This window comes from Equus przewalskii, chromosome 29, assembly GCF_037783145.1.
Source record: "Equus przewalskii isolate Varuska chromosome 29, EquPr2, whole genome shotgun sequence".
NCBI lineage: Eukaryota > Metazoa > Chordata > Mammalia > Perissodactyla > Equidae > Equus > Equus przewalskii.
This window is the reverse complement of record NC_091859.1, coordinates 44,703,355-44,724,022: the sequence shown is the minus strand read 5'-3', so window position 1 is coordinate 44,724,022 and position 20,668 is coordinate 44,703,355. Positions and strand designations below refer to the sequence as shown.

The 20,668-nt window shown below is 58.6% G+C and overlaps 1 protein-coding gene across 2 annotated transcripts in view; it reads right to left on the bottom strand.

Annotated features, from left to right (window-relative positions):
* The window catches only part of TAFA5 (TAFA chemokine like family member 5), a 248,878-nt gene that overhangs the window by 155,514 nt on the left and 72,696 nt on the right, over window positions 1-20,668 (bottom strand). The window contains exon 1 of one of the 2 annotated variants that reach the window (XM_070600654.1): window positions 5,689-6,099. The exons of the other annotated variant lie outside the window; for it this stretch is intronic. Coding sequence (XP_070456755.1) covers window positions 5,689-5,779 — 91 coding nt within the window. The 5' untranslated portion in view covers window positions 5,780-6,099. Of the gene's footprint in view, window positions 1-5,688; window positions 6,100-20,668 lie in introns of those variants that run through there. 2 annotated transcript variants of the gene reach the window in all.

Genomic DNA, 20,668 nt, shown 5'->3' with positions numbered 1-20,668 from the left:
GTATCAGGGCTGTGTGGGGACAGGGGGTGTGCAATGAGCCTGGATGACTCCTGTGTTGCTGTCCTGCCTCAGGATCCAGGCAGAGAAAAAGAAAAAGTGAGCCTGCACGTTGGAACATGTCCTGCTGACCTCTGTGACCTGGGCCCATCCTTCACCTCGCACGCGGCAGCTGTTGGTGAGCAGGAGCTTCTGAAGAAGCCCGGTCCTGCACGGTGTCAGGCAGGAGCGACTGAAGAGCAGGTCAAAGAACCGGACGTGGTGGACGTGCATGCGTGTGCGTGTGCACATGTCTTTGCGTGTGTGTAGCTATGGACAAATGTGTGTGTGAGAGAGAGAGAAGCGGGGTCCGATGGTGCCACATCTCCCAAGAGAGGCTGAGTCCACTGACAGATAGAGCCTAGATTAAAGGCAGAACTCCCAGGAGGGCGGGCTGGTCCCCACTGGAGCAGGACAGCAACTACAGGGGTCTCTGAAGTTCATCTCAAAGGAGTCCAGGATCCATTCACTAAAATAGCATGAATTTTTGGTCCAGCCCCACGTCACATGCAGGGGCACAGCCGCATATCTTACATTGTGGATTTTACATGTGGTCATATTACAATATACTTCATATGTTTTATGTGTTTATATATATTTATCAGTAAATATGGAGATACACAGTGGCTTCCCCCCGCCCCTCTGCTCCCTAATTAAGTGGCTGTATTTTAAATCAAGTTCACAACGTATTTCATATATTTAATATGCCTGACTGGATTATATAGAAACACAGAAGCACATCTGAGCAACACAACGTAACCATATATGTCATTAACATACATAATTAACATAACCACGTATGTGCGCGCACACACATAAAAATGTCAGCAGTGCACCACTGCCTGAGATATACCGTGCCCCCCGCCTTCGCCATGCAAAGGGACGTGGCCCCTACTGCGCCCTCTGCTCCTGGTGCCCCGCCACAGCACTATGTCCCCAGAAACAGGTAGAAATCCTAATGTGCTGACCATTGAGTGAGGCAGGCAGATTGCCCCCAGGCACGGCTCTCAAAGGCCATTTTTGGGATGGACGCCAGGTGGGAGATGGAAGCGTTTCTAGCCATGCGGGTGGGAAGTCAGCCCAAGTCTCGGCTGCCCAGAGTGCACCCGAGGTTGCCACCTGGACACAGGCTCTGCGGCCCAGGCAGGGCTCTGGCCTCCTCGGGGTCCTTGGGAACATGGACGCCCCCCGGCCCCTGAGGCTGGTGAGCCATGTCACGTCTGAGGAGTCACCTCCGTTCCCAGTCCTTTCGTGTTTTAACTCCTACAGCTGTCATACACTCACCGGATGAGATTCCCATTACGGTGAGTGTGGGTTTTATTTAGATTCTTTGTCACACCAGAAAGATAGTAAATGATGATAAAGGAGCTGGTTATTTTTAACGCCTTTCCAATCCTGCCCCTCCCGGCAGCCATTGACACTCACCCGGCCTTTCAAAGAGTCCGCCGGGGCCGGGGGAGGCACCGGGTGGGGCCCCTCCACACGCAGCAGCCCAGAAGCTCAGGGAGAAACCAGCAGCCAGGCCAGCCCAGGCTGGGAGCCTGCAGCCCTGCGGTGACACCTGGGAGGGGGGTGTGGGCGCAGCAGGGGCCGAAAGCATCTAGAACACAGGGCTTCTGAAACCCTCTCTTCACTCAAACACACCCGCCTCAGGAACTCGGTCCCTCCACTCCTCTGTAATCACAGGCTCTGAGAATGGAGCTGGACGCAGTCTGGGGCCCCAAACCACCAAGAATGGCCTTCCCGCTCTGTGAAGCCTCCACGGGGTCTACCAAGCCGTCACCACCCCGTGGGGGGCCCCTGCCGCCCGCTTATGCCTCTGGGACACGGGCACGAGTTATAGCCAAGCGCGCTTTGTGATTCAACAAATATTTCCGATGGACCCCCGGTGCCGGGAACCTCGCTGTGTCAGCGCTAAGTTCTCCCTCCACTTTTAAAAATTAAACTGATGGATATAACAGAGGTAGCAACGCCCCGTGTTGGCTGCTGATCTTGTGACGACCACGGCAATGAATGATCAGGGCACGGGACCTCGACCATTAATAGAGGGCCATTAAGGGCCTTGACGGGGGAGAACGTGTCCGTGGCCAGCCGCGGGTTCCCAGAATCACACTTCACTTCCAGAGCAACTATCTAACGCAAGACATGAAAGCGGAATCCTGTTTACTCAACCAGCCCCCCGAAGCAGCTGTCGAGTTCGGAAAGGACCCCTGGAAAGGAGGCTGGCTGGTTGCGAGGGTGGCCACATGCGCGCCCATCTCCCTGATTCTCAACAGGAACCTGCAGAAGAGTCTGTGCCGAGCACGCTCAACATCTCGCACACTCCCCGGCCACCAAAAGGACTTAGAGATGGATTTAACCCTCAAATCGACCTCTAGAGGAGAAAGCTCCGGGTTCTCCCTCGGATTCAGAAAGGAGAGCTGGCCCGGTGGCATCCCGGCCTGCTCCTGCCTCCTCCGGGTCCCAAAGCCCAGGTGGCCGGCCCAACTGTGCATCAGCCTCCACAGCGCTCTGCTCCTTCCCAGCATTTGTTTCCTTCCTGTTCGAATTAGCGTCCAGAGGAAAGCCGTTAATCCTGCCGCACTGTGAACTGCCGAGCGATGGAGAGACTGGGAGAAAACACCGAAAGTCCTGGGAAGAGGGAGCTGGACACATTTGCATCATTCCAGCTGTTCACTCAACTCCATGTTCTGAGACCGAACCCCACGAAGCAGATGGAAGGAGGGCGTCCCGGCCCCTTTCCCAGCCCACGGTCACGCAGGCCCTGTGCCCTCACCACGCAGCTGTACTGCAAGTCAGGCTCCGGAGACCCCCACCCTCGCCCCCAACTTTCAGTGTAGTTCACAGACACAGGGCATTCGCATGCTGTGCTCACTGCGAAAAGCAGGTGCTTTGCTTCCAGAGGAGGGTCAGGGTGGCCCCCCAGCCAAGCCAGAGAAGGTGCTGCCAGGCCCCTGTGGGCCCCCACCCCACGGCGTGGCCGTGCTCGGGGGGGCCTTCTCCCTGGCCCACCAGCCGCCTGGGCCAGGCCTGACGCTGTGGGCAGGACCATTCCTACAGAGACCGGACCAGCCAAGGCTGCAATTAGAGACCACAATACGCCTCTCTCTCGGTTCACAGCCCTATTCATCTCGGCGAACACTGGAAGACAGACCGGCCAGAGGGGGACGGATTAGCCACAGGGTGACCTGTACCTCCACACAAAAGGGGAAGTGTGGAAAACCAGCTCCCTGTGTCCCCCATTCTTCACCCCTGAAAACACCAGATTCATGGAAATGGCTATTTAAACAGCTCTTCCCCACTCATCCGCAGACAACAAGTCACAATTGTCCACCCGCCTCGCTCCCTCCCTCCCGCTGGCCAGCACGCTGTTGGAAGAAAGTGGACTGGAGCTTGCAGCCTGCTGGCCGGAACGGGCCCTGGGCCTCCCCCGGAACCAGGGTCGGCCCCACCAGCCTCCCCAGTGGCTGCCGGAGGCTCCTGACCCCAAGGGGCTGAAAGGGGCAGCTCAGAGAGGACAGGGATGGTGCCCAGTCCTGACCTTCCAGAGAGATGGGGCAAAGGGTGCTCAGGCCCCGTGAGGCCAATGCAACCGACTCAGGGTGGACAAACGGACTCCCAAGAGTCCTGGAGGCTGGCAGGCAAACACCTGCACTCCCCAGCACCGCCTGAAAACACCGTGCCTTCAGAGCATGCACCTGCTCCCCGGCCCCACACCCCACTTCCCGTTCCTACACCGTCTTCCAGAACGTGGCCCCGCGAGTGCCCACTTCAAGGTAAACACCGAGGTTTCAGTGAAGGGCTCTCAATAACCCATCCACAAAAAATACTCCACTCTGAGCACGATTATTCACTTAAACATCGACCTGCCCTGCACCTAGCATTTTCAAATCCAAGAGACAGAAACTCTTTCCTCTTGCCCAAAACACACTGTCCTTAAGACTCAAGGCGCCAGGAGGACGGCCGTGCCCTCCGAGGACACCAGGACGGGTCAGTTCCCACCAGATGAATGGGAGGGGACCATTTACCCACATGGTATCACAGCAGCCAGTGGCTTTATTCTCTTACTGAGTCCCAGCTGTGAAATAGGGGGAAATCCCCACACAGCCCACACTCCTGACCTCAGCGAGAAACTGCGAAACTTTAACACAAGTCCCTTTTCAAACACGGATCCTCCCAAAAAGGAACGATTCCCGGGAACAGCAAAGAACTTACGGCCTAAACAAGGCCCAGCCACGCAGGGCCTCCCCGGCCATCTGGGGGGTTCCCAGGGTCCCCAGGCAGAGGACAGCTGAGAATAACCCTCTGGGGACTTGCTAGGCACAGAACCACCCAGTCCTGAAGCAGGTCAGCAAGCTGGTGGGCGAGGGCTGCCCTCCAACTTCAGGAAGGACTCACCAAGCCCTCGCCAGCAGCCAAGGCCGTAGCATAGCCCTGGACGGCTGCCTCTCCTCCAGCGCCCGGACCCCAAATCAAGAGAGGACACTGAACATCAAACCAGCGGAGCCACTGACCCGGCCTGGGGCTGGCCTCCCGCGCCTACCTGCTTCCTCCGCAAGCCAGCAGCTCGTTAATTAGGCAGGAAGCAGCTGAATGTTGCAGACCATTCCTTTGTAGGAACTCAGAGCTAATGAGGATCCACCTGCATTAACAGGCCACACCAGCTCCCTCCTGTGCTCAGCGTTCCCTGCAGGCCAGAGGGAGCCCCAGACAGCCCTGGTGGCCAGGAGCCTGAGGGCAAGGGCACCTGATGGCCACGGGCACTGGCCTCCGTCTGCTGTTCTGTGAAGGCCAGCCAGGCTGAGCCCAGGGTGCCCCAGGGCTGCTCTCCAGGAGAGCCGGCCCGAAAGCCAGGAAGTTTTCTGGAGTGTCTGGGGTATTCAAGGTGCCCACCGAGGATACCAGCACATGCACCCTGTCCTGGGCCCTTGGTGAAGGTCTCCTCGGTCCCAGAGACCCCTCTGGCTGCAAAGGTCACACCATCAACGCGAACCTCTCAACTAAGTCCCAAGAACGGGATCCACCAGCCCTGTGCTCTAGCAGACACTGAGACGACAGGGGCGCCTAACTTGGTGCGGGCCCAGGCACTCTGGCGGCGAAGTCCCCCCTTCTGGAGCCCGCGGGTCCCTCACTCGGCCTAGAAGGCGGCAGTGGAGGGCGGGGGACGGGCACAGAGGCCTGGCCCTGGGCTCCTGCCCGCCCCCGACCCCGCGCCCGCTCCAGCCTGCCCGGCCCAGCCAGGCCGGCCAGCGTGGAGCGCTGGTGCCATCTACCGAGGGCCCGCGGTGAGCGAGCGGGCGCCGCTGCCAACGAGCCGTGCGGGGCAGGGGACGGGCAGGGGCAGCCTCCTCGGCGTGGGCCGGGGCTCCCGGGCGGCGCGAGAGGCATGGAGGCCGCCGCGCCCCGAACCCCGCGCAGCACCCGCGCCCGCGGGCCGCCCGTGAACCCCGATAGGCGCGGGGCGGCGGGCTCCGCACCGGGGCCGGGCGCGGCGAAGGGTCCGCCGCCGGCCAGTCCGGCCCCGCAGTGGCGCTCGGCGAGCCCGGGCCGAGCCCGGCGGTGGCGGCGGCGGCGGCGGCGGAACGTGCTGGAAGCCCGGGCGGGTGCCGAGGACGGCGCCCAGGGACCGCTCCGCGCGCCGGGGACAATTACCTTCTTTGAGGAACTGCGCGTGGATCACCAGGACGAGGAAGCAGCAGAGCGCGGCTCCGGCGAGTGCCCAGAGCGCCTTCAGGAGCTGCATCGCGGAGTGCCCACTCGGCCGACGCCCCCAAAGTCGCGCAGCGAAGGTCCAGGCGCCGCATCAGCGCCCCGCCGGGTGCAGCCGCCGCGGCCGCCCGCTCGCGCCCTCCATCCGCCGCCACCGCCGCGCTCGCCGCGACTGGAGGCGCCTCTCCGGGAGGCGAGCTGTGTCTTTTTGGGCAGGGGGAGGGGAGCGGGCGTAGGGGGGGCGCCGGGGAGGGGGCGGGCGGGGGCGGGGAGGTTAGCAGAAAGTCTCGGGCCGCGGCGGCCGCCCCTCCGGCCACTCGGCCACCATCGCGGGCTGCGGGGCGCCGGGGGCCCGGGCGCGGGGGGGCGGCCGCCGCGGCCCCATGAATCAGCCCCGCCGCCGCCCCCGGAGCCGCTCCGCCAGCAGGGCCCGGACGGCTGGCCGCGGATTGCGCAACGGCCCGGCGGCGCGGGGGGGTCCTGCGCGGCCCCGGCCCTTCGGCCGCCTGTCGCCTCCCCGCCCCTGCTCCGCGTCGCCTTCCTCTCCTCCTCCTCCTCCTTCGCCGCCGCCGCCCGCGCTCGCTCCGGCCCGGGGCTCAGGGGGCCGCGCCGCCGCCGCGGAGGACCAGGCTCGGGGCCGGGGCTGCGCGCCGGGCGCGGGGCTGCCGCACCATCGCCGCCGCCGGGGCCCGCGCGGCCCGGCCGAGCCCGCCGCGATCGAACTTGCGCGGCCCGGGGCTGGCTGGCCGGTCCCCCCCGGACGGTGCCGGCCTCCGCGCTCCTCGGAGCCCGCGCCTCCGCCGCTGCGGCCGGACGAGGCCCGGGCCGGCGCCTCCGCAGGCTGCCCGCGCTCGCTGGCGCTCCGGGGCCGGTGGCGGCGGTGGTGGTGGCGGTGGTGGCCGCGCCGACAGGTGGGGCCGGCGACGCTGCGCGCCTCGCCGCCCGCGGGACGCCGCTGCTCCGGCCCGGCGGCGCGCGCCCGCCCGCTCGCTCGGCTCGGCCCCTTTTGGGGAGGCGGCGGGAGGGGGAGCGGCGGCCAAGCCCGCGCGGCGCTCGGACTCCGGCCCGCGCCCGCCGCCGTCTGCGCTCCGCCCGGCCCGCTGAGCCGCCGATGCGCACTGGGCCGCGGAGAGGACCCGGGGGACCCCCGCCGCCCTGCAGCGCCCCCGCCTGGCGCGCCGGCGGGTCAGGCGGGGCCGGTCCAGCCGAAAACCGCCGGTCGGGCTCCACCTAGGTGCGCAGGGGCCTCACTGCAGAGCCGGCCGCGCGGGTGGGGGAGCGGGGCTCGGAAGGCCTCCAGTGCGCCCAGCCCCCTCGCCCCCTATGGTCCCAGGAGGGGTGGGGCGACCCCGCTGAGGCGTCGCCACTGCCCAGGGCTGACCCGCGGTGCGTTCTAAAGAATGTCACTTCTACCTGGAAACACAAAGGGGCCCCTTCCCAGCCCTTGTGAGTGACCTCCTCTAGGCTGCATGGCCCGTCCCCCAGCGCGTGGGCGCACAGAAGATGTCCACAGACTGCTCCAGACAAAACGGCGGGCTCCTTCCTGCCGCGCCCTCCGTCGCGCCTCTAGGAAAGGCAGGTATTTGATCTGGCCAGTTTTCCTCACCATCCCTGTGCCCCGGAGCAGGGGCATCTGTGTCCTGTTCGGAGTCGCCAAGAGGCCAGACCCTGTGCCACAGGCCTCAAAGCATTTTTGCCTAAGTGGAATTTCAAGTTCTATTCCAAATGCCGAGCAAAGAGCTTTGGACGGAGGATGAGGGCAGGAGCCTCTCCCTGACCTCTGCCCCTACCTGTGTGTGGTGGGTTGGGGACAGGACGGTACCGGCCACAGAGGGTCCTTGTGAGTGGGAGGACCCCACAGCGCAGGGGCCACTGAAGGCTGCTTCCTTCCTGCAGGTATTCACATGCCAGGAGGGAAAGAGGCCAGACCTAAGTGGGCTCTCAGAGGTGAGATAGGTCAAGCCCCTAGGTGTGCATGTGGGGAAACTGAGGTTCGCAGAGGCCTGGACATCAGCACCAAATCCAGCAATAAAGAGCAGACCAGGACTAGCACCAAGTTTGCTGCTGTCTGCCTGGCCTGATTCTGCTGTGCCCAGCCATTGATTGGAGGCGAGGCCCCCTGGGACGCAATTCCACACCACTGGCTGCATCCCTCCTCAAGCTCCCCACCCCACCAGGTGGTCCATGAGATGGGAAGGCTGGTCCAAACCTTCCCCTGGAGGAGCAGCCCCAGCCTCACGCAGGCTAGGCAGCTGAGCAGCTGCCTGGGGAGGGAGGGCGTTCTCTCCCCTTGTGCAGTCCCCTCTCAGAGCCCCATTTCCTGAAGCTCCTCACCTTGCTCCTCTGCCTGCATCCGCCCACACCAGGCATTTTCCAGGAAAGCCCCACCTGCTGCAAGCACTGGGGAGCCCCACAGCCCAGCGGGGAGGGCCTGACCTCCACCAAGGTCGTGGGCCTTCCATCCTCACCCAGAGCAGAGCTCTCCACTTCAGAAGCCTAAGGGTCAGTAGGGTGCTCATTACGCATGCATACCCAGGACCCCAGGGGACCTCAGTCAGGAAGCAAAGCCCACCTCTGATGTCCCCGGTGTCCCCAATCAGGTGCATATTATCTGAAATTGTGAAAATTGAAAAGTATTCTAAATTCACGAAGGAGACTTTTAAAGGCTAACTTTCTGTCAAGAGAATTAAAGAAAGCTTGCAAAGAGAAGTGTGTCCTGGGTTTATTTTCAACAGGTGGGACAGGAGGCCCTGCATCCTGCTCTGTGAGGACCCAAGCATCCTCCTCTGGCACCAAGACCTGCTACTAGTAAACACGTGCAGCATCATTTGTAGCTTTGAAGGGGTAGCAGGTGAAAAGAGGGGAAGCATGGCAGGTGCCCTCGAGAGTCAGTTAACAGTGTGCCCCAGGCAGGGGGTCCGGGGCCAGGTGCTCACCAGGTGGGCATTCAGTGGAAGAGCTGTATTTCCAAAGCACTGTCCTCTGACCCCCTCCAAAACAGCTGCTGTCTGGCCAGAAGGATGCCGTCCAAAGATAGGGGTGTCATCTGCCCGGGGAGGGTCCCCACAGTGCAGGGGGTGTGGCCCTCATATAGGAAAGCTGCGTTTTGTCTCCCGTGTCTCTAACTGGGTCTGACGTGGCCTTCACTGGGCACACAGGCAGCAAACTCAGAGTTTAGGTGGAGCTGTGGTTTTGCCACTAACACCAATCGTGGGAGTCTTCCCATCACATCACAGCTCTGGTGAATATCTCAGAATATCATTCATGTTCACCCTTCAAATTGTGAGGTCCCACCTCCAGGCGTTTTAGTGTCATGTTTTAATAAAGAAGCAAACATATTACTGTAGCAAAATAGATTTTCCAACATTTGATAAAACCGCATTTTGACATAATTGGTTTTCTTAGTAATCTTACCTACTTGATTTTATTCTGAGAAGGGTTCCATGAGTGTCAGCAGATGGCACAAACAAGGTGGGGAGCCCCCTGCTCTAAGCAGAGCAGAGCAGAGCAGAGCTGAGGTCCTTGGCCATGGGCAGCAGACAGGGCCAGGAAGATGCAGGACCATCCCCGGGTCGGGGGGGTGGAGTGCCCAGCGAGGGACCTGCTTGCCCTCTGGCTCCATCACCACTTCCAGGGAGGCCATCTGTCCACACACCCTGGCCCTTCCCAGAGAACCTCCAGTCAGCTTTCCCAGTCAAGCAAGAAGCCTGTGGGCTGCACAGGGCAGAGGTGACACACTGACCGGCCACTGAACCCACCTCAACCTTTACTGCTATACAGAGAGGACCCAGCAGGCAGGACCACCACAGGGTGTTTGCAGAAAGGCAGTGGCGTGAAAGAGAAGGAAGGCCCAGGATATATAAACTCTACACTTGACCCTCAGAGGGCAGAAATCAGAAAAGATTCAGGGAAAAGTAGAAATAATAATAATTCTAAATAGCATCATTCCCAAAGAAATTTAAGAGAATGCAGTACCAGTAAAAGACAATCGAGCTACTACGAAAAAAGGAAAACAAGAGAATGAGAAAGAAGTCTGGGAGATCAATGTGACCAGCCAATTTTGAGCTCTCAGGGTGGACTGAGGAGTAACTGGGTGTGACTAAAACCAGGTATGGGAAATAAAATTGAAGTAGTTCCCAGAATGGAGAGCAAAGGGAGAGATGGGAGTAGGGAAAAGTTGAAACATGGAGGGTATGTCCTGGGGTGTCAAACTTTTATTAGAAATTCTAAAGGAGAAAATAAAAGATGCCAAGGAAGAGGAAATCATGAAATAAATGAGCACACATCCTCAGACTGTGGGGCTGCCATTCTCTAACTGGATCCAGAGCACAGACCTCAGCCAAGTAGTGCAAGAAACTCTTCACAGCTTGCAGGACACAAAGAACACCACCGACAAGTACATCGTGTTCCATGAAGTCAGAAATAACTGACACCTGACTTTTCATGAGCAACACAGCTTTTAGAGCACATGGGTGTAGGGTCTTTAAGTTCTGGTGGGAAAAGCTACAGTATCTAGAATTCTGTACCCAGCTGAACTGTCAATGATGTATGCTGTTTAAGCTCATTCTGAAGGTCAGGTTACTGGCCAAACACCCCATACGAAAAGCTGACCTAGGGGATTCTCCAGCAGAGGAAGGGGTCAAGAAATGGGACATGGGAAGATAGGAGAGAGAAAATTCAGCATTGGTGACTCTTTACAAGTGAAATAAGCTGTAAAGAATGTGTATAAAAATACATCAGGCTCTCCTTCTTGGAAGACTCTCCTTCAACTGGTGAAACCTTGACAATAAATGTTCTGTCTCTTTCTCCATAGTTCTAGTCACAAATCTGATATCTGTGGGGAACAACATTCATGGAGTAACATTGGAAATGCCATTTATGTCTTTCCAAGTTTTAAAATCAACATGCAGTCAAAGCTCAGAAAATTATTTATAGTAGAATCATAAGTGCACATTCTTAAACCTTGATTTTTTTTAATCAGATGAAATGAAGGAAGATGGAATGTTGGAGGAGAGAGTAGCCCTCTGCTGTCGTTCTGCTCAGACCGCGAGGAGGCACTGACCACAGGTGATGGAGTGAAAGCGGCATAGGCACTCTGAGTCACAGAGGCAGCTGAAAACAGATAAAGAAACATTGTAGCAGGAAGGACTAGAACAGGAAAAGCACACTCTGAACAGTTTGGTCCTGGGAAAGGTTGCGGATGGGGGAGAGGGAGGAAGCATCCTGCTTTTCCTTGTGAACCTTCTTGTTTAAATTTATCATGTGCATCATATAGTGGTCTGTGATTTGAGAAAACTTAGCATGATAAACATAATGCAAATAAAGTGTGTTCTGCCCATACGATGTAATAGTTTGCACTAGTTGAAGAGAATGAGGAAGGGGTGTATCTGTATCTATATTTACACATATATAAACAAGAATAAAGACAGCCACAGCTATTTTTTTCAGTAGGTATGAACACACACACTGTAACATCCAAAAGCTATGACAGTAGCCGGGGGTGGAGTGCCGGCCTCGGTGGATGGGGAGAAGTCATTCGGATAGAGGAGAATCCATGTGCCGCCCTAGGAGGGAGGAAGACGGCAGATGCAGGAGGTAGGGACCTAGCAGGCAGCTTAGGGAGCAGAAGACATGAGTCTAGGATTCACAGAGAGGAGCAGGTTGCAGGTGAGCATGCCGGGTGAGCAGACGGCAGCCCCATGGAGGTCTAGGGCAAGGATGCCATGTGGGAGACAAGTTGGGGCTCAGGGTGTGGGGCCAATCCAGGGTAGCTGGAGGGGCCCAGAGGTGCCCTGGGAAGGACCCAGCAGGAGGCCGTGGCTCCACCTCTTCCTGTGTCCAGGCAGGAAGGCTCACCAAGGACCCAAGGATGCTTCAATGCCTTGATTGGCCCCCTGCTCGGTGTCCTAGGGAGGCTCTGGCTTCACCACCTGACAAGCCACCCTAGAGGCCACAACACAGAAAGGTGCCCAGACTAACTGAGTGGCTGAGATCACCTGGTCACCTATGTCCACGGAGAGTACGCCCAAGGAGCAAGGGGAGAGACAGGGCAGAGCAGGCAGGAGGAGAGTCTGCTTTCCAGCATCTGGTTCAGCCCTGGCCCCACGGGCCTTCCCACTGACACCTGGGCCGCAGCAAGGCTCCCGAAGTGACACATGCAGGGCAGGTGCTCCGGGCCCAAACGAACAGCCATGGGTGTGGTCTGTGTCTCTGGATGCAAATGGGCAACCACGGTGGCTTTCATAAGGAGAACAGAGCTTCAGGTCAGTAGGGAGGAGGGTGGGAGGCTGCTCTGGCCACCAATAACCTAGAGGACCAGGGATGCAGTGAGGGGACAGTTAGAAGTGGTCAGATGTGGGCAATGACTTAAGGCCAGTGCCAGTTCTCTCTGCAGAAGACCTGGATGTGGGGAGTGGGGTGGGGGTGCTGAGAGAAGCCAGCTGCCAGGGCCAGGGGCTGGGGCTGCGGTTTGGTTTCAGACAAGCTAAGTTCGGGGCCGTCTTCTAGCATCTAAGGGAGACGGCATGGGCAGCTGGCACCATGGGTCTCAAGTGGAGGGTGGAGATCTGGGCACACAGGGTCTCTGGAGGCCTCCCTGGGGGAAAGGGTTTTGAGGCCGAGGCACCAGCCGAGATCTCCCAAGGGGAGAGTAGAGGTTGGGAAGAGACTGGATCTGGGGGCGGCCCCAAGGAGTGGCCAGGGGAGATAAGCAAAGAGATAGGGTGGAGCAGAGGCCCAGGGAGGGAGGAGGGGAGACTTCAGCAGGGTGGTCCATGGCAGCAGGTCAACAAGGAAAGGCTACCCACGCAGCTGTGGAGGCAGGAAGCAGCTGGGCACCATGGATGGTGCCTGATTGTGGCAGGGAGACACAGTCCAGTTTTGGGGTAAGGGGCCCCCAGGGATGGGGGCCGAGGCTGGGCTTGAAATATAGGATGGAGAAGCCTTGGGGGTGGGCAGAGCTGTGTGTCCCCCTGGCCTTGGGGTGTCCTGTGACGGGGTCCTAGGTCATGACTGAGGGGACAAAACTTCTCCAGTCTTTCTGCAGAGGACCCGCTCCATCCCAGGAAAAGGTAGAAGATAGATCCTCTGCACAAGTAATATTCTTCCAAGGATCTTTGAACAGAGCCGAAGTGTGCAGGCCTGAGCTGGGCTTCTGCCCCACTCACCCGGCCCATCTGAAGACTGTCATCTGTGCACGGAATGACACAGGTGTGCACACACATGCACCCTCATCCCACGGCCTTCCCAGGTTCCAGGAGGTGCGGGCGTGCTCCAGCCTCCAGGTGTCCAGGGTCCCTTCACTGTCCCTTGACTCCCACACAGCGTCCCCGCAGACCATGCTTTAAACAGCACCCAATTCAGGGTCCTGGGGGCTCAGAGGCATGGGAGCATCCCCCCGACGGTGCGACGTGGAGAACCAGCGGTGTGCCTGGGACCACCGGAGCTGCTTCCCAGGCAAATCTGACGAGACCCATGTTGCATGCACAATGAGCAGAGGGCAGGTGGGGTGGAGTGGAGATCAGCTGGGTGGAGAGAAGGGAGCACAAGCTCAGGGTGGGGCAGGCTGAGCCCGAGCACCTCGAGGAGCCCTGGCCTCAGAGCGCCGGGTGGAAACTTGACACTGGGACAACACAGGGCAGACATCACAGGCTGGACAGAGGCTGCTTGGGATGTATCATCGAGCCCATGTGTCAAAGTCACTCAGCACCTGCAAGCAGTGTGCCCATTGGGCTTCTGTGCATTGGACAGTGTGGGTGCAGGGGCACATGTGACATGCATGGCAGGTACCCATGCACCACGTATGCAGGGCATGTGCAACACATGCGAGGGGACGCACAGAACATCTGTAGCAGAGCCCATGTGACACACATGACAGTGGCACAGGCAGCACAAGTGATAGAGGCATGTGGCACATGACTGGGCATGGGTAACAGATATGACAGGGCAAACATGACACACAACTGGACATATGACATGTGTGGTGGGACACACGTGTCACGTGCAATGGAGGGACATGTAATGCACAGGAAAGAGGTGCATGCAACACTCATGATAAAGGCACATGGAAGATACATGATGCGTACATGTGGGTGCTATGTCAAGGCACATGTAATACACTATGACACTACATTTAACACATGTGATGGGAATGTGTGACATGTATGACAGAGGGCACACATAACACCTGTGACGGAGGGGAACATGTGACAGGTGTGACAGGAGGGCACCTAACTCAGGCAACAGAGAGGGCATGTAACACATGTGCCACCAATCCTAGGAAAAAAGTGAGGGCCATGTAAACAAGAGCCACTCCCAGATAACTGGCCCTACTGAAGGTGTCAGCTCCTGTACACGTGTGCGCATGTGTGTTGTGTGGGTCTGTGTTGTGTGTACGTGTGTGCTGTGCATGTGGGAGTTATTTAGGTATGTGTGTCAGAGTACATGCATGGGTGTGTATGCTTCTGTGTGCGTGGGGGTTGTCTGTGTGTCTGTGCCTGTGTGCCACCTCTGGAAATCCACTCGGCAGATGGTTCCAAAGGAAAGAGGTGTGTTCCCAGGGGACTGTGGGCCTTCCTGAAGCCTCAAGTTTGGAAGACTAGAGTGTCAACATCAGTGGAATAAGCGCCCGTGTGGAACCCCTGCGTAATTAGTACCTGCGCACAGAGACACACAGACACGCATGGCAGACGTGCACACACAGGCCTGCAGCCATCTCTATTCTGCCCCCTCCTGGGCCTGTGAGTGGCTAGAGGGGATCCTCACTCGGACCCCATGAACACTGTCATGCACCGAGGGGAGAACAGACTAGACACCACATAACCTACTCCCCACTGTCTTCATCTTAGAGCCCTCGGGAGTGCCGTGGCCCCTCCCGTCCAGGACCTCCTCCCATGGGAATACCTGGCAATATCCACGGCCGTCCGCGGGTCTGGGGTAGGCAGCTTAGTGACCATGAGGGCTGCTCTGCAGCCGGACCATACAGGCCGGGATCTCGTCCCCCATCTCTGTGCGCCGGGCTCAGCTTCTGAATCCCTCCGAGACTCGGTTTCCCCACCTCTAAAATGGAGACGACACTGGCACGGCCTCCAAGGCAGAAGGGGCTCTTGGCAAGCGGCACGGTGGCAAACCGCCACGGGCACCAGGCCTGACCACCAGGCTGGCTGCACAGCAGAGGGGTTTCCTGGGGGACGGGAGGGGATGGGGTCCAGCTCTTTCATTTTAAATTTTGTTCCACGATCTGAAGAGGTCTTTCCAGCTCAATTGAACTTTAAGGAGATGGTATTTAGTATTATTATTATTTACTTTACTTTTCTTTAGTTTTTACTATCGAAAGGCAGAACTCGACTCTATATTAACGATTTTTGAAGAACTGGGGGAAAATCTTGCTTCAAATGTTGAGGCAGAGTTCCGCCTCAGGTGAACCCCACGGACAGGGGGAGGCCACTTACCAGGAAAAAGAAGAGATTCTTCAAATCAGAAACCATGTTTGTGGCCCAGCCTCCGCCAGGCTGCGATTCACAGTTGGGGGAGGACGCCCCAGGCATTGCCCCGCCTGTCTGTCTGCCCAAAGAGCGGGAGGAACGAGGCTTCCGCCGACCCTGTTTCGGGGGCATCTTGTGCTCCAGATCCGTGGGGTGCAGGCAGATGCTGAACGACCATCTCTCTGGGGAAAACCCTGGTTCGTAGTACGTGCCACTGCCCGTGGTGTAAATGCACCTGGCGTGGCCCCCAGTGGACACACTGAGCGCAGAGCTGGCTCAGTCCTGACCTCGGTCACCTCAGCCTGTCCCCCACCGAGGATGCAGTGGGCAGAGAGGTGGCGGCCAGGACTCCCAATCACACTCTATTTACAGATACATGTGCCAGCCCACGGGCCGCAGTTTGCAGATGGAATTTTTTAAATAGTGCATGAAAATGTTATCCATCTTGATGAGTGAGTTTTTTGAGGCTCCCTTCGATTTTGTGGGGCCTCACTCGCCTCACCCTGTCCCCACCCCGGCAACTGTAGTGCCCACCATCCCCCGGCGTCACTTCAGACATCACGGCTGGGCCAGGCCCTGCAGTTACCAGAAACTTCTAGGGCCGCGGTCCCCATGCTGCTCTGAAGCAAGAGTCGGTGCAACCACCAAGCGAGGCCATGTGTGAGGACCATCTCCCAGTGACTGCGGCCACTCCGAGTCCTCAACGTGTCCCAGGATGAGCTGAGCGCTTCACGCAGCAGCACATTTAATCCCACAGCAACCGTCCCCACTCACAGATGAGAAAACTGAGCCTCTGAGGGTGCAGCTGTCTGTGCAGCTGCCCATGTCCGGTTAGGGCCCACGCGGGGATGGACCCCAGGCCCTGGATGCCCACACACTGGCCCTGCCTCTCCTCCCAGGCTAATGGGGGTTCAGGAGAGATGGTGCCACCAGTGGTCCCAGCCATAACAGCTGTAGGATGACCCCTCGTCTGCCCTCCCACCCTCAGAAGGGTGAGTACCCACCACTGCTGCACAGTTGGAGGAGATGGGGGATGGCGATGGGGCCAGGGGAAGGAGTCTGGGCCGGTGGCCAGTGGCACCACGGGGTAAAAGAAAGAGTAAGACCTTTGGAGTGGGAGGGTCATGGCCACGGACACAGGCCCAACTCCACCCTGGCCGTGTGTGTGACCGCTGGCCAGTTGTTCATCCCTCTGCACCTTGATTCCTCACTTAGACTCAGGGCAAGGACTAGAGCCAATCAGGCGGAGAGTAGTGCACATAGCTGACCCCAACCCACATTTTCTTCCTTCCAATCCCTTCTGCACACATGGAAAAGGCAGCATGTCACCCCCCCCAGGGAGATCTCTGGGGCACATGGTTGTGGGGATCACAAGAGAGCCCTTGTCTGGAATGACCCTCAGAAGAGAACCTTCATCTGAGCTCAAGTTTCGATTCTGTGTAAAAGGCAAATCTCCTGGCAGGGCTCGCTCTGAACTGTTATCAGTCCTTTATACCCCAGGGTGAATGAGTTCCAGATCCTATCCCTAAAGTAGAAGAAAGGAAGTGAGAAGAGCAGATGTCTGGGAGGAGACAGAGGAGGAGAGGTGGAGGGGAAAGGCCACCGGTTGACAGAGGGAGAACGGGGAGACTGCGGCTGAGGGCTGGGGCGGGGGGGGGGGGGGTCCTATCCATTTCCCCTGCCAATCAGCTGTGCTTCCGGATAACTGAGACCAGAGGCCTCAAAGGCCCTGGGGGCTCAGCCACAAATGAAGACATTCCTCCTGCTGGCCTGGAGTTTTTGCTTTTAACTCTCATTTCTCTGTGGGCCCCTCCAACACCCCCAGAAAACAGAGGCTACAACCTCAGCGAAACCTACCTCCTCCTCATACCCGGCTGACACTGGACCTCCTCCACCCGGCGCTCTCGGCTGTCCACAATGCACCCTTGCCCCCTCACCGGCATCGTCCCTGCTCTGGGACACACGAGCCACTCAAGCCACACCAAACCTCTGCCGGTTTCCCAAGCCCACCATCCTGCCAGGCTCAGCCAGGAACCCCGGCACTAACCCTCATCCTGTGGGACCCTCTCTGCAGGCCACTCTGCCCTGTGGCACCCCGTTACTGGGCCTGGGGCCCCGAGAAAGCAGGGCTGCGTCTTAGCACTTTGCAGCCTGAGGAGGAGCTCGGAGGATGCGTGGCACTCAGGAGAAGACGGGGCGAGTGGAGGAAGGAGGAGGGGCCGGGGGCTTCACGGAGGGGCAGACATGTCCCCTCCTCCCCACAGCCACCCTCCCAGGGCCAGCAGCTCGCCCCTCGCCAGCCAGCTGCCTGCCCAGCTCTGCCAGCCCACCGGCCAACGTTGCAGCATCGGCCCAGCACTTCTCTCCCGACGCTGATCACCATTCCCTTGCTGTCCCTTTAAACACTTATCTTTTCTGCACACATTAACTCCCTTTATCTGAACTTAATATATCCCATCCGTTCAAAGTGGGGATTGTCTTTGGAAAGCATCTCCTGATGAGCCTGGGAGGGAACCACTTGGCCATGGAGGGCACCGGGTGTCCCGGGTCCTCTGAAAGCGATGTGCACACGCAGTGCCTCCGGTGGGCCTCAGGGGCCTGCAGAGCGGCGGGACGTGGTGGGACGCAGTGGAACATGGCCTGCTTGCTGCCCCAAGTTAGGGCCCCACCTGAGTCTCCAGGAAACAAACACCGAGATTTTCCCTTTGTTTAAAAACAACCATTTCCTGTTCAAGTATCCTGGAGGAAAGGTAATCAAATTAGAGATGTCCCAACCTCAAATCTGGAAATTACATTGTTCAGAATATTCCCCCAAGCGGGGCTTGCAGGTGTGGATCAAGGCCCTGCACACAGAGACTCAGAGCAGCTTCCTTGTAGCAAAACCCTCCAGGGAAAGGGATGCACTGTGGCCGATCTGCAGGATGGGATATCACGTGGCAGAGTAAAAGGAATGAACTAGACACACTGTGTCAGCAAGCACGAGTCTCCAAACCACGGAGGGGAGCAGAAAAGCAAGCTGCAGGACCACGTGTGCAGCAGGGCCAGACCCTGGGAGCATGCACTGAAACCAAGATCTCGGGCTGAGCCGCTGCCATGGGCCACTCGTTACAGTCGGTCCCCACAGCCACCTCCTGAAGCAGAGGTTCCCCACTTATTGCTGAGGAAACGGCTCAGGGAACTCAGCGACCTGCCTACAGCCACTCAAGGAGAGGCTGGGCTAGGGCTGGGTCTGCCTGGGCAGCCCTCGCTACCTACCTGAAAAGGCTATAATGTCCTCAGAGCCCCTTCATCTCCTCCCTCACCCACTGTCCATCTGTACACCGTCATCCATCTATTCATACATCCACCCACTCATCCATCATCCACTCATCCATCCTCCATCCATCAACCATCCATCCATCCATCCATCCACCTATTCCTCCATCCATCACCCAACATCCATTCATCCATACATCTATACATCCATCATTCATTTATTCATCCATCCACCCATCCATCCATCTAACCTTCCATCCTTCTATCCACCCACCTTTACATCTATCCATCTGTCCATCATCCATCTACATACCTGTCTATTCATCCACCCATCCATCCATCTGTACATCCATTATCCATCCATCAGTTATCTACTCATTCATCCATCCATCATCCAACCACCCACACATCTGTCTACCCATCCTTTCTTCTATCCACTCATCTACCTATCCACCCATCTACCCATCCACCCATTCATCCTTCTATGTATCCATTCTTGCTTCTATCCATCCATCTGTCCATCCATTCATCCCCTACTGTGCCTGTTCTGGGCCAGGGAAGGAGCATTCACGAGGGAAGAAGACCCAGACCTGCTCCCCCGAGCCCACCACCTGGAGGAGATGAAGCTGCTCCTGGGGAATCCCACCTCCGCCAGGCAGGCGAGCGCTGTGACTGAAGCCAACATGGGGTTCCCGAGAGCTGAGCACAGGGCAGGGTGGGCGGCAACAGAGGTCTAAGGTGGTAGACAGACTTTCAGAAACTAAGACTTGAGAATAACAAGGCTTCTACGCAGACACCAAAACGCCTCCATCTGAGGGAGAAAAATGCCAGATTCTCCTCAAAGCCAGCACAGCAAGTCAGGCTGAGCTAAGCAGAGCTGAAAACGATGAGAGATGGGGGCCTGCCCTTTTGAATGTTCCTTTAAACCTTGCTGGGCTCGAGCATCATGTGCTTGTGAAGCTGGAGCAGGAGTGTCCCCACAGCTGCTGTTGTGACAGGAAGCTGCTCACTCTCTCATCCAGCCCGAGTGCCGGATCTGGAGCATCTGTCTTCCTGCTCTTCTGTCCGACCCGGGAGGGGCTCAGCCCCAGGGCCTGCAGCCGGCACCTGAGGAGAGCCACCCCTGCTGTGCGTCCTGGAGGGGCCCAGGCCCCGCCCAGCACTGGGCCCTGAGTGCTGGTCCCTGCTTGTTCCCTAAGCCCCTAGCCTGAGCCCGCCCGGCCACTTTCCACCTGCCCCTGACTGTGGCCAGGGTCCCCCAGGGAAGCTCCAGCCCTGCAGGGTCTTGTTCCTGCTCCTCCCCCCACGCACCCCAGGTTCCATCCTGGGCCGGCCATCCATCCCGTCCCGGCCACCAGGAGGCAGCATGGTGCCGAGAGGCCAGCAGGTGTGCCTCTTGAGTTTGATCCTCTGCCACTGACCCCTCCACGGTGTGGAAACAAGCTCTCTGAGCCTCAGCCTTCCTGGTTTGTTTTCTTCACATGGCCACCAAGAGGATTTACTGAGGATGTGAAGGGCATGGGGGCACCCGAGGACGGTTACTGTGGGTGTGAACCAACCCCGGGGACTTTCCCTCGTGGACGCCTTCCCTCCGACGTGACTCCGCGGGCCTGCCCCTCTCCAGCCACTGGAGGAGGCAGCTGGGTCCCAGGAGTCAGGGTCCCCATGCTCCGGGCTGCCCTCACCCTACTCCTGAGAGCTTGGCCTGCAGATGTCTTCCCCCACCGTGGCCCATGGCCCGGATCTTCCCCAAGTCCCCAGGGGGCTCAGGGGCTGACCGTACAGACAGACAGTGGACGAGGCAGGACCACAGCAGACAAGGGAACTCTGGCCAACTCTGCGGCATCTCCCCGGAAGCTGAATTACCACGCCGGCACTAAGGGCCCCAAAGCTCAGGACTCGGTCAGAGGCCACCAGCAGCCCTCATTTCTGTCCCCACTTCCAACTCAGGACCAACCAGAGAGCCAAACAGGCCCCCAGCTCTTCCCCATGCCCCCAGGTTCCCCAGGCCCAGCCTCCGATGGGCCCCCTGGACCCTGCCTGTGCCTTCTCTCTCCCATCAGCTTGCCCCTCCCCTGCCGCCATCGAGCGCTGAGTAACAGCCTCTGCTTGTCTCAGTCTTCTGTTCCCACGAGGTGGAGCCCAGGGGCCACAGTGACTTAGTGACCACCCTCCCACCTCACACC